This window comes from Sinocyclocheilus grahami, unplaced genomic scaffold (assembly GCF_001515645.1).
Source record: "Sinocyclocheilus grahami isolate Dianchi unplaced genomic scaffold, SAMN03320097.WGS_v1.1 scaffold171.1, whole genome shotgun sequence".
Taxonomy (NCBI): Eukaryota; Metazoa; Chordata; class Actinopteri; order Cypriniformes; family Cyprinidae; genus Sinocyclocheilus; species Sinocyclocheilus grahami.
Genome location: NW_015505350.1, coordinates 1,225,312 through 1,237,361, shown reverse-complemented (window position 1 = coordinate 1,237,361; position 12,050 = coordinate 1,225,312). Strand labels below are relative to the sequence as shown.

Sequence of the window (12,050 nt, the reverse complement as noted above, 5' to 3'; positions counted from 1 at the left end):
CTGAACGCGAATGAGCCAGACAAATTAAATTTACAAATGACTGCGCCCGCTTTTGCAGGAAAAATAAGGTGGATATAAACCATCATTTCCGTCCAACTGTCAGCACACTTGTGATGTAAGCTTGTTGTGAAACTTCTCTAGGTGATTCATTAGCCACATTCTATAACAACCCACATTTCCAGCACATATAGCATCAGGTTAAACGTGTTTGCAGGCCATTGACTGCATTACTGAAGTCATTTTTACACACTGCTTACACAGTATCATTGTGCAAACTACAAAGTGTGTAATCATCTTCCCTACAGGCTGATTAATTGTGGTGTCACAGATGAAGGTTGTGTTGCTTTGGCTTCAGCTCTGAGATCAAACCCTTCACACCTGAGAGAACTGGATCTGTTTTATAATAAACTAGGAGACTCGGTAAAGCTGCTTTCTGCTCTAAAGGATGATCCATATTATAAACTGGACAGACTAAACAGTTATTGTTAGTATATTTCATACAATTAATATATACAATATTTGCACCCACACACACACAATAATAATAATAATATTCTAACTCTTACTGTATCAAAGTGACAAAGGAAAAGTTGTTTACAGCTGTTTACTGTCTAATACTCCATACAGTATGTTACTATCTGTGTCTTCTACTGTATGACTCTCATTATTTAGATGTTAGTCCATTTTTTTCAGGATCAGCTGATGGTGACTAAAGAGCTGCTACAGAGACGTCACAGTAACAATCAAGAGAAAATGAAAGCACAGTCATCTCTTTGTGGGACTGTTCTTTTGGTTTACATCATCAGATTTCCACAATCTAATACACTTGCTGAAATAACAGTGAAATGAGCTGTAATTATTTTACTATGTGTTTTAGACTTTTAAACCGTTTAGGAGAAGGTAAAAATTTAAGAGAAGGTGAAAGAAATTTTGAGTTTCACCTTAGAGAAATTAAAGAGCTGGTTACATTCGAGATAAGAATTTCTTGCTGGTGTCACCAGCAGAGGGCAACAAAGATAATGCAAATGATTTCACCAAACATTTATGTCTGTAAAACATTTAAGTTTTTATTTACAGTGAAACATTTTAATGTATGATAGCCAATAAAATGATTACCCCATACTCATTCATGTACTGGTTTATTACCTTTCTCCCCTAACAGTTATCTACTCCTAAAATCACAATTTTGCCTTTGCTTTTTTTTTTATAATGATTTTTATTAGCATGATATTTATTTGTGTTTAGTCCCTCAGTTTTTGACATTTATGGGAACATAGAAATATAGAAATTAACTAGCATGGTTGTAAAAGTGTAATGTTCCTTAGCCATGGATAGACACAATCCATTCAGTGAGTACTTTGTAAACTGTTAACTCAAAATGAACTGTGATGTAACTGATAGTTTTGAACACTGATATAACCGATTTTAAATAAAAATTTTCAATGACCAATTATGTGAGCTGTTGTCCACATTCATTTTTATACACTACCAGTCAAATGTTTTTGAACAGTAAGACAGTAACATTTGTAAAATATATTCAAATAGAAAGCAGTTATTTTAAATAGTAAAAATATTTTACTGCTTTTGCTGTACAAATAAATGAAGGCTTGTATTATTTAAAATCTATACTCTTACTGTAAAAATTCACCTTTGAGCCGGTTTTATTTCTCCTAAGGACTTTGAGGAGACACCAATTTTTTAACAAATGACACATTGAAGCTGCTCCTAAGCTCACTAAATAGTATCTATATATAGAGCAGAAGACAATCAAGAGCAAATACCAAAGTACTACTTTAATTTTGGATGATGTTTAACACGCACAACTTATATAATTATAATATATTAGTTACAACTAATATATTATAATTCAATAAACAACAAATGTTTGGTAATGGCATTGCTTGGCAAGTAGTTGCCTATTTCTGGTAGCAGTACTGCCCCTACTGGACACAAGACCAAAAACAATGCAGATTCTAATACTATGGATGCACTGGCACAAAAACTACATAAATACACATTCAATCATTCATTTATAATAAATAAATTCACATCAACTACAGACGACAACACAGTCCAGCTGCCATTACAGGCCGTGCCCCTCGCAAATCAGCACTTACTGTTACAGTAGAATGAGTAATGGCCTGGTTATACAGTAGTTGATCCATGTGCAAGAGTGTGAAGGTGGTTGAATAAGAGTGAAATTGGCGTTCACATATGACGCATTTTATTTAATTAAAAAAAAAATTAATGTCTAGGAATGATCCAATTAATAGATGTTTTTTTTTTATTTACTTGTGAATGCTCTGTGTCACGGCACGGTTAGGAAAACACCATGTAAACAGGGTCTGGGTCCAAATGCAGGTGAAAACTTCTTTATTTAAACCGAAAGGCCAACAAAAACAGGTCTAGAGACGACGAACACCATTACATTATACAACTCCTAACAATTATTAATAATCCGCCCAGAGAGGCGTGGGGAAGGCGTATAAATAGCCCTCAGGATGGGCCACAGCTGTGTGTGAGTGAGTGTGTGCACAGGTGTGTGGAGTCAAGGTAACGGAGTTCAGGATGGGCAACAGCTGTGTGTGTGTGTGTGTGTGTGTGTGTGAGAGAGAGAGAGTGTGTGCACAGGTGTGTGGAGTCAAGGTAATGGAAAAGGAATCCGGGAGGATGGGAAATAGCGACCTCTGGTGGTGAGAGGGAGAACACCAGACGCCAGACCGAGAGAGAGAGAGAGAGAGAGAGAGAGAGAGAGAGAGTGTGTGCACAGGTGTGTGGAGTCAAGGTAATGGAAAAGGAATCCGGGAGGATGGGAAATGGCGACCTCTGGTGGTGAGAGGGAGAACACCAGACGCCAGACCCTGACACTCTGAATTAGTCTTTCATGTTTGACTACTTACAGTCTTAAGAATTACACACACTAAATTAATAAATAAACAAAAAAAGGTACAAAAGCTGTAACTGAGGTGGTGCCCTCTAAAAAGGTCAACTTTGTACCTTATCTATCAGGGGAAAAAAGTTCAGATCATCTGGATTATAATACAGATAATTTCAATTTTTCATGTAGAAATACAGTAAAATAATTCCATTATAGCACATATTTATAGCAATTTTTTATTTTAAAAAAGCATTTTAAAAATCTGACGCATACAAAGAATTGCTCCACATTGATTTAAAAAAATGGTCCAATGTTCAATCAATAGAGATCAATAAAAGTACAGTACACTTACAGTATTATTATAAAAATTCATCATGGAGCAACATGGAAGTTAACATCATAACAACAGAACAGGTTTGGAAGTTCCATATTCAGTGTTTCGATAATCTTTTGAGACTCAAATTGTGACAAATGTAAACCTCCATATTTCTAAACAGTAGGCTACATCCATCTAATCTAAAATATATTATTAATAATAATGCAAAAAAAATCTGTTTTACTCTACCGTTTTCCATTAAGTGTTTTGAAAGTGTTAAATATAAAACTTTAGATATAAAGTGTGTAAAACATACTGTATGAACACTGACTTTTTTTTAAGTGAACCCATAAAGACTGAGTTAATTATTAATGGTGGATAATTACTATATAATTATTATATATACTATATAAGAGATCTGTTAAAGAGTGCAGAAGGCAGTCAAATGAAATAATGTGATGTTTGGAATGTTTTGTTTTCTGATGAAGGGACCAGTGATTCAATTTAGAACATCCATCTTGTAATTCAAGTTTTGCTTATTTATCCAGCTGAAAAGAAAAGCAAACAAAAAACAAGAAAATCATAGTCAATTCTCCTAATAAAACAAAAAAAACAGATTTATTTTTATATTTGGACGTCCTGCATGCAAAGATTGTGTATCATTTCATATATCATTTCCGTACTTGTACTTTTTATTATTATCAATAATTGTTGTGAGTGTATTGATGACTTTTATTATTTATTTATAATTTATTCTTATTTTGTTCAAAAAAAAATATCTCCTCACCTTCCATGTGGAGTGATGTCGGTATGATATAGAAAGGGTCTCCAGTGTCTCGATCATACAAGTGTTGGAGCAGCACATTTTTAACCATCTTTAGACTCAAAGTGTAGCGTATCAACTTCTCATGTTTTAAAGGCATCATGAACTGGAGCTTAAACTGGCCTGTAGTGTCCCTGAATGGAAACACAGCATTAAAATGTAATTTCGGTCAACTTTAACTTGATATAAATTAGATGTGTCTGTCTGGGTCACACCGAAAATGTGTGGACAAGGCTTAAAGGCACACTACGGTATGCACAAGCAAATAAACTGAAAAGAAGGCGTAAAATGTGACAGTGGAGTGTGAAATTGACTCACTGGAGATTGTTTATGGTGACATTGGAGAAGTACCGCTCCAATGCAGGAGAAGAACTGTAGACTCCTGTCAGCTGAGGGTTTGTCATGGTGTATGGGAGAGACAGACATAGATTGACTGATTAATCGTACATGTACCTAGCAAAAAAAACAGTGTTTTTCCATTCTACTCCTGGATGTCTAGCTTATCTAACACACCTACTTAAGTCAGTCTACTTCTGAGCTAACTTGATATAAATTAGATGTGTCTGTCTGGGTCACACCGAAAATGTGTGGACAAGGCTTAAAGGCACACTACGGTATGCACAAGCAAATAAACTGAAAAGAAGGCGTAAAATGTGACAGTGGAGTGTGAAATTGACTCACTGGAGATTGTTTATGGTGACATTGGAGAAGTACCGCTCCAATGCAGGAGAAGAACTGTAGACTCCTGTCAGCTGAGGGTTTGTCATGGTGTATGGGAGAGACAGACATAGATTGACTGATTAATCGTACATGTACCTAGCAAAAAAAAACAGTGTTTTTCCATTCTACTCCTGGATGTCTAGCTTATCTAACACACCTACTTAAGTCAGTCTACTTCTGAGTTCTGTTAAATCAGATGTGTAGATAAACAAAACATCTCAAATATGCAGTGCCCCCCAGGAACAGCACTGAGAGAGAGAGAGAGAGAGAGAGAGAGACTACCACTGTGAAAGCAGAAGTGCAAGTTGTGGCGCATCCCACTCAGGCTGGTTAGTTCACCCACAAAATGAACATTTTGTCATTATTTACTCACCCTCACCAAGAAGTACCAAACCTCTCTGACTTACTTTCTTCTGTTAATCACAAATGGTGTGTTGTTTTGTTTGTGTTTTTACAGAAACTCTTGATTTGTGCAATAGCTCTAAACAGTGATGATGTCCAATGAAAGCATTATTCTTTTGAGTCAGATTCTTTGCCATGGAATAAAGAAAGTCATACAGGTTTGGAATGACATGAGGGTGAATAAATGACACCATGAGTGAATTTTTGGGTGAACTATTCCTTTAAGACAGATGTCCTTAATCACAATGATTCAAGGTTTTTCTGGGGGGTTTGAAAGTTAGTTATTAGTTGTAATAGTCTATTGTAACTGCTGTTTTTCAAAAGATACAGTTCATAAAAATACACATCAGGTACACTGTTAATATAATGTTCTGGGTTAGTACAAGTATGCTGTCTGTCTTTTGCTATTGCTAATAGACTCGTCCCTCTGTTTGAAAAAATGTATTCATGTCATTATGTTTACAGTACAGTAATGTATGCACTTTCAATAGAAGTCTAGGGGCAAGTCATTTCCTGTTTAAATGTGAACCATTTCAGAAGTACAGCCAAAGCAAACCCTTTGTGTGAAAAACATGCTTAGCCCAGTCTGTGTAAAGTTACCATTAAAGTGATCAAGACAGTACAATGTTTAGGGCAATAGGGCCTTATGGTTTTTCTAAGGACTGCTAATAATTTTTTTTTTAAACTCGGTCAACATGATCTGGTTTGGCTGTGGCGAGGCAGCAAATTTATGGTGGGAAAGGGGAAAAGGAAGCGTGTTGTAACTTCAGCATACATTGATTTTGATAAAATTCAGCAGCTTGTTCGTTGAAGGAGGCAAAGTTATAGCGCCACCAACTGGCAGCAGGAAGTGTGTCATTTTCAAAAAGCTTTAAAGGGGACCTATTCTGCAAAAAATCACTTTTATAAGGCGTTTTATAAGGTGTCACTCACTCATTTTTTTGTAATCCCAATAAATTATAAACAGTCTCTCCAAACGAGCGGATTCAGATTCTCCCCAAGTACACGTCATCTTAGGGAAAAAGTTCCACCCATTTGTGACGCTCTCTGCCCTATTAGCATAAACACAGACCTGAGTGGGAAGCAGCAGTCTGCCATTACTGTTTTCTTGCTGTAGCTGATGGAGATATACAATTTCAGCACTAAAGAGGCATTACAAGTGTTGTGTTTTGGGATGCACCAATGAACATATAGGTGGAGTCTCCATAGACTCCCTCTATCTGAGCTGCTGAGGACACTGTGGTTCAGTTTCATTTTCGAAGCAAATATCCTGGACAAAAATGGGTAAAGTCCCCTATATGTTTAGGAATCAATACCAACACTTCATGCGCGAACGTCAGCTCCAGACAGAGTAAGTATCACACGTCATATTTTGTTTTCGAAATTGCCTTTCTGGAATAGGTTCTTGGCACTCTATAAGGCTAATGTTGCTAAAGCTACCATTATTCTCTGCCTGTTTTCACTGATGCTGCCTTCACATGCTACCAGAATGATCGTAAATAGGAATGTGGTACTGTAGTTAAATATTGCATATGAAAGCAATGTGAAATCGACCACTTGAATTTGCCGAGCTCATAATCACAAGTGGGACTTATATTTTACAAAGGCACCATAAGACCAGCTATGTCGTTATTTTTATCGCGCCGTGCTCCCCGTCTGTGTAATTCATAAATGCACATTTATTATGCACAGTAATCAGATGACTGACTTTGTTTTCTTTATGTTTTCTGTAAAGATAACAGGTTTGTACTAATAGTGGAATGTTTATTTGTATGACAGAGCATGAGAAATTTAAGCTCCACCCTCTTCAGAAAAGGGGGCCGGGAGCACCAGCTCATTTGCATTTAAAGGGACAAACACAAAAACGTTGCGTTTTGGCTCATACCCTAAAAGTGGCAATTTTAACAAAAATATCTGTGGGGTATTTTGAGCTAAAACCTCACATACACACTCTGGGGACATCAGAGACTTATTTTACATCTTGTAAAAAGGGCCATAAAATGTCCCCTTTAAAATCAGCCTTTTATTTTTACCCGATTTGCTTCAAACTTCATCAGAGCAATGTCAAAACATGGCTGATGTAAAACTGTGAAGAGATTCTTGATTACTGTTGCCATGGCAACACTTCAAACTGTAAATGGTTTCTTCTAAATACTCCTTGAATTGCTGTCATACGATTTACCCCAAACTTTCTCTACATGATGCCAAAATACTGACTAACCCTAACTGCGAACCTTTTTTGGATATCTCAAACAATGTTGCCATGAAAATGTATTAAAGTAACAGCAAGTTCTTCGTGTTCAAACACGTCAAAACCTTTTACATATGGAGACCAAATCATTCTGATGATGCATGCATAGTTAAAAACTATCAGACATTTCAGCTGACAGACGAAGGCTGTAATACTAAGGTTGTCTACTAGATGGATGAGAAATAAAAAAGAAGGATAAGGAGAAGATATTTTTAAGCCTGCTCCGATTCAGTTAGTTTTCATGACAAATAAATGCACAAAATCAGTCAGTATAGTTTTAAATAATTATTTCACAACTGTTTGTAGACCATTAAATGTTAAATGCAAATTTAAGTTTATATATCTGATTAATTTTGAAAACATATTTGTCAAGTTGCCAGACATAATCAAATATGTTGCTGTGCATTAAAAATGATGAGACAATTTTATGCGTGTCTTTTAGGTTATTTAGTAAATTGTTTCTATAAAGACACCCTATATGTTATAATATAATTAAATCATACAGACAGCACAATATAACCTCACACCAGCTCAAAAGCACCCACAGCCCAAATTTGTTGTTGTTGATTTATATACCAATATGCTGTAATTTCTAAATGTTGACAGTTGTGCTACTGAATGGAAAGGAATAAATAATATTTAATATACCAAATGTAATACCTTTGATTAGCCAATGGTTTAGATTTCCTGTTTAAAATGTTAAAAGCTTTATCAGAGCTGCATCTTTCTTGCTATGAACTGATTTCATCCTCTTAGTTTAGTCTGGGCTTAACTTAATAGTAACAGTCGCAAATGTAATCTTTGATTCCTCCCTGTGTGTGTGTTTGTTTCACACTCGAGCAAGGGTAGACAAGTTCAGTCCTCGAGAGCCGCTGTCCTGCAGAGTTTAGCTCCAACTCTGAAAAAAACTCACCTGCCTATAGCCTTAGTAATCCTGAAGACATTGATTAGCTTGTGCTCAGGTTGAAGCTAAATTCATCAGGACAGTGGCTCTCTAGGACCGAAAACGGTATATATACTGTATAGTGGTGGCCAAAATTATTAGAACAAAACCATTTTTAGCTGGTGAAAATACTAGTAAGTCAGTTATTTCTATCTTTTGCTGTAGCGACCTACCTGCAAAGCTGCCTGAAAAACTATGCGCAAATGCACCTAGGGCAAAAGCTGCTTTAAACGCAAAGGATGGTCACACCAAAAGTTGATTTAATTTAGTTAATAGAAGTAATTTGCTAAAGAAAATATATTTGATTATTTTTGACAGCATCCTCATTTTACAGCATTTTTACACAAGTGCCTAAATCTTTTAACGGTGCTGTAGCTTTGCAGGTATGCTTCTTGAAGCATCTTGGAGACCTTGTCACAGTTCATCTGGATTTAGTCTGTCTCAGTTTGTTCTGTTTCTTCAAGTCATTCCAGACAGACTGGATAATGATGAGATCAGATCTCTGTGTCAGACTTCTTGTGCAAAACCTAGGGCAAAAGCTGCTTTAAACGCAAAGGATGGTCACACCAAAAGTTGATTTAATTTAGTTAATAGAAGTAATTTGCTAAAGAAAATATATTTGATTATTTTTGACAGCATCCTCATTTTACAGCATTTTTACACAAGTGCCTAAATCTTTTAACGGTGCTGTAGCTTTGCAGGTATGCTTCTTGAAGCATCTTGGAGACCTTGTCACAGTTCATCTGGATTTAGTCTGTCTCAGTTTGTTCTGTTTCTTCAAGTCATTCCAGACAGACTGGATAATGATGAGATCAGATCTCTGTGTCAGACTTCTTGTGCAAACAAAAATCTCACTGGATTATTACAATTAAAGGCTAAATGAATGTTTGTTAATGTAAACTGATATTTCCTACTGACACACTACAGCAAAATATATAAATATTTGATTTAAAAAAAATTTTAGCCAGTGAAAATACTAGTGTTCTAATCATTTTGGCCACCATTGTGTGTGTATACATACAAACAAACAAACAAACACACACACATATATATATATATATATATATATATATATATAAATTAATTAATAATTGCATTAAATTGAGCAAACATGACATCAAAAATAACATTTACATGATCAAAAAAATATTATATATTTAAAATAAATGCTTCCCTTTTGAACTCTACTCAAAGAATTCTGGGGGGGGGGGGTTACTGTTTTAAACATTGATAATAACAAAAAAAAATTCTTGAGCAGCAAATCAGAAGAAATGGCTGCTAAAAATTCAGCTTTCATCACAGCAATTCATGTCTCTGATTTCTTCAAACTTCAGAGTATGATATGTGTGTAGTTATGTAAAGCGTATCAATGGGTTTCTCAAACCTACTACACAGGTATCTATAATAACGGTCAGATCATTCTTGTTATTATTACCTGCTGTTTCAGCTCTATCATGGTCTCTTCATCCTGAGTGTCTGAATTGAAACTTTTAGCATCCAGAGTGAAATTCCCTCTGAAGAAGCGTGGCACCACAAATGATGATTTGTCATATTTTTCATCCTCATCGTCATGACCAACTTTAAAACACAGAGGGTTGCAAAACAACAATAAAATACAATCAGAATCTTACACAGGTATTATGTAAGAAAGACGTAATTGTGTATTTAATGTGTAAAATAAAAATGTGTATTTTGTGATAAAATTAACAGAATGTGAAAGCTGAGCCTTTGTTTCCTATTAATAGTGCATAAAAACAGCAGAATATATAACAAATTGCAATAGTAACATTATCAATAGCATTCACACTAGACAAAGAATCTGAATGGAGCATTGGTACCTGCGCACACAATGATTGAGATCCCAATCACCAGAGCAATGGCAATAAAGATGATAAGTATCAATGTCCATAGTTTGAGTTTCCACACCACCACCTCATTCAGTTCTCTCTTGACTCTCCGCAGCTCCCTCTGCCACTGCAAACAAACAGAGGAACAAGGTTTCCTTACTGTACTTTAATGATATTCAAAGCCAAGTCTGGATACAGAGAGCTGTTACTATTACAGTAAACATCTTTGTTTTTCAGATTTACCTTGGGTTGACTTAGAGAGTCAGTATCGACGCCTTCATCCACATGGAGGTGCTGTTCCCTATTGTTCTCAGCGACCTGAAAACACACAAATCCAGACTGACAGGTCAAACTAAACTAAAGGATCAGTTTGCTGCTTAAAATTCTGCACACAGTACAAGGTGTCAGGGCACACATATAAAGTGGAGCTTACTTGAATAACAATGAGTGAAAATAATGTATCGTATGTAGGTTATTTAGACCATTTCTGTATTCTCAACCAGGTTTGCATATTTGTTATTTGAGTCATTGCATATCAGGTTTCAGAGCAAGACAAAATGGAAGGAGCAGCTTATGTAGTTGAATGCATGTCAAAAATGGTTTTGCTTTGGCTCAACACCATCATAGTTTCATTCACTCAGTTACTTTCTTCAGCCAATCAAAAGTTTGGAGTAAGGCATATACCTGTGTTGTTGATAGCAAAGGGGAATCTTCATTTCTCTCTGAACTGACGTGGCCTGAGCAAGCACCATTCCCTGGAATCCCCTTTGAACATTTGTGAGAATTTATACAATATACACATACATTAAGAGAAAAACATTGCTCTGTACAGTTGCAGTATGGAAAGTATATTTTTAAACAACAGCCACTAACAAAAGAGTAAAAACATTAAAATGGTACAGGACAGGGGCAAAAGGGGGGGGTTACTGTTTAGTATATTTTTAAACAACAGCCACTAACAAAAGAGTAAAAACATTAAAATGGTACAGGACAGGGGCAATGGAGAGGGCCCATAATAAAGAAAAGAGTACATCTTTGAAATGTGACAAGTGTGTTTTAAAAAGTACTATTTAGTCATACTTTTTATGTTTTGAAAAACATGGTGTAACCAATATGTAAAAAGTCACATTTTCAATTTTACAAATTTTCACCTTTAATATACATACAAGTATATGAAACACACACATATATACACACACACAGTTGTGCTCAGTTTACATACCCCTTGCAGAATGTGCAAAATGTTAATTTAAACAAAATAAGAGGGATTATGAAAAGTCTTATTTAGTACTGTCCTGAATAAGCCATTTCACATAAAAGATGTTTACATATACTCCACAAGACAAAATAACAACTGAATTTATAAAAACAAATGACCCCATTCAAAAGTTTGCATACCCTTGAATCTTAATACTGTGTGTCATTTCCTGGATGACCCACGACTGTTTTTATATTTTGTGATAGTTGTTCACAAGTCCCTTGTATGTCCTGAGCAGTTCAACTACCTGCTGTTCTTCAGAAAACTCCTCCAGCTCCTGCACATTCTTTGGTTTTCCAGCACCATCTGCATATTTGAACCCTTTCCAACATTGTATGATTTTGAAATCCATCTTTTAACACGGAGGACAACTGAGGGACTCATGCATAACTATTACAAAAGGTGAAAACATGTAGACTACTGATGCTCAAAAAGGCAACACAATGCATTAAGAGACAGGGGGTGTAAACTTTTTTAATTGAATGATCAGGGTAAATTGTACTTATTTTGTCTTCTGGGAAACATGCAAGTAGTTATGTAGCTTCTGAAGTGCAGCACTAAATGAAAAATATGATCGTTAAACAAAATGAGAAGAATTTACACATCATCATC

The 12,050-nt window shown here is 35.7% G+C and overlaps 1 protein-coding gene across 1 annotated transcript; it reads right to left on the bottom strand.

The window, feature by feature from the left end:
• Positions 1–3,123: 3,123 nt before the first annotated feature.
• Positions 3,124–4,524, bottom strand: LOC107593470 (TPA-induced transmembrane protein-like). Its single transcript, XM_016283206.1, has 3 exons — positions 4,336–4,524; positions 3,982–4,151; positions 3,124–3,742 (listed from the first exon to the last, which is right to left on the bottom strand). The coding sequence occupies exons 1-3, from the start codon at positions 4,419–4,421 to the stop codon at positions 3,735–3,737; spliced, it is 264 nt and encodes an 87-aa protein (XP_016138692.1). The 5' UTR covers positions 4,422–4,524; the 3' UTR covers positions 3,124–3,734.
• Positions 4,525–12,050: the final 7,526 nt, after the last annotated feature.

What these genes read in the sequence shown, in the direction of transcription:
- LOC107593470 (XM_016283206.1), bottom strand. Translation starts at nt 4,421, where the DNA reads ATGACAAACCCTCAGCTGACAGGAGTCTACAGTTCTTCTCCTGCATTG. An exon ending in GTCACCATAAACAATCTCCA is followed by an intron (nt 4,152 to 4,335) that starts GTGAGTCAATTT and finishes GTTTCCATTCAG; the next exon opens with GGACACTACAGGCCAGTTTA.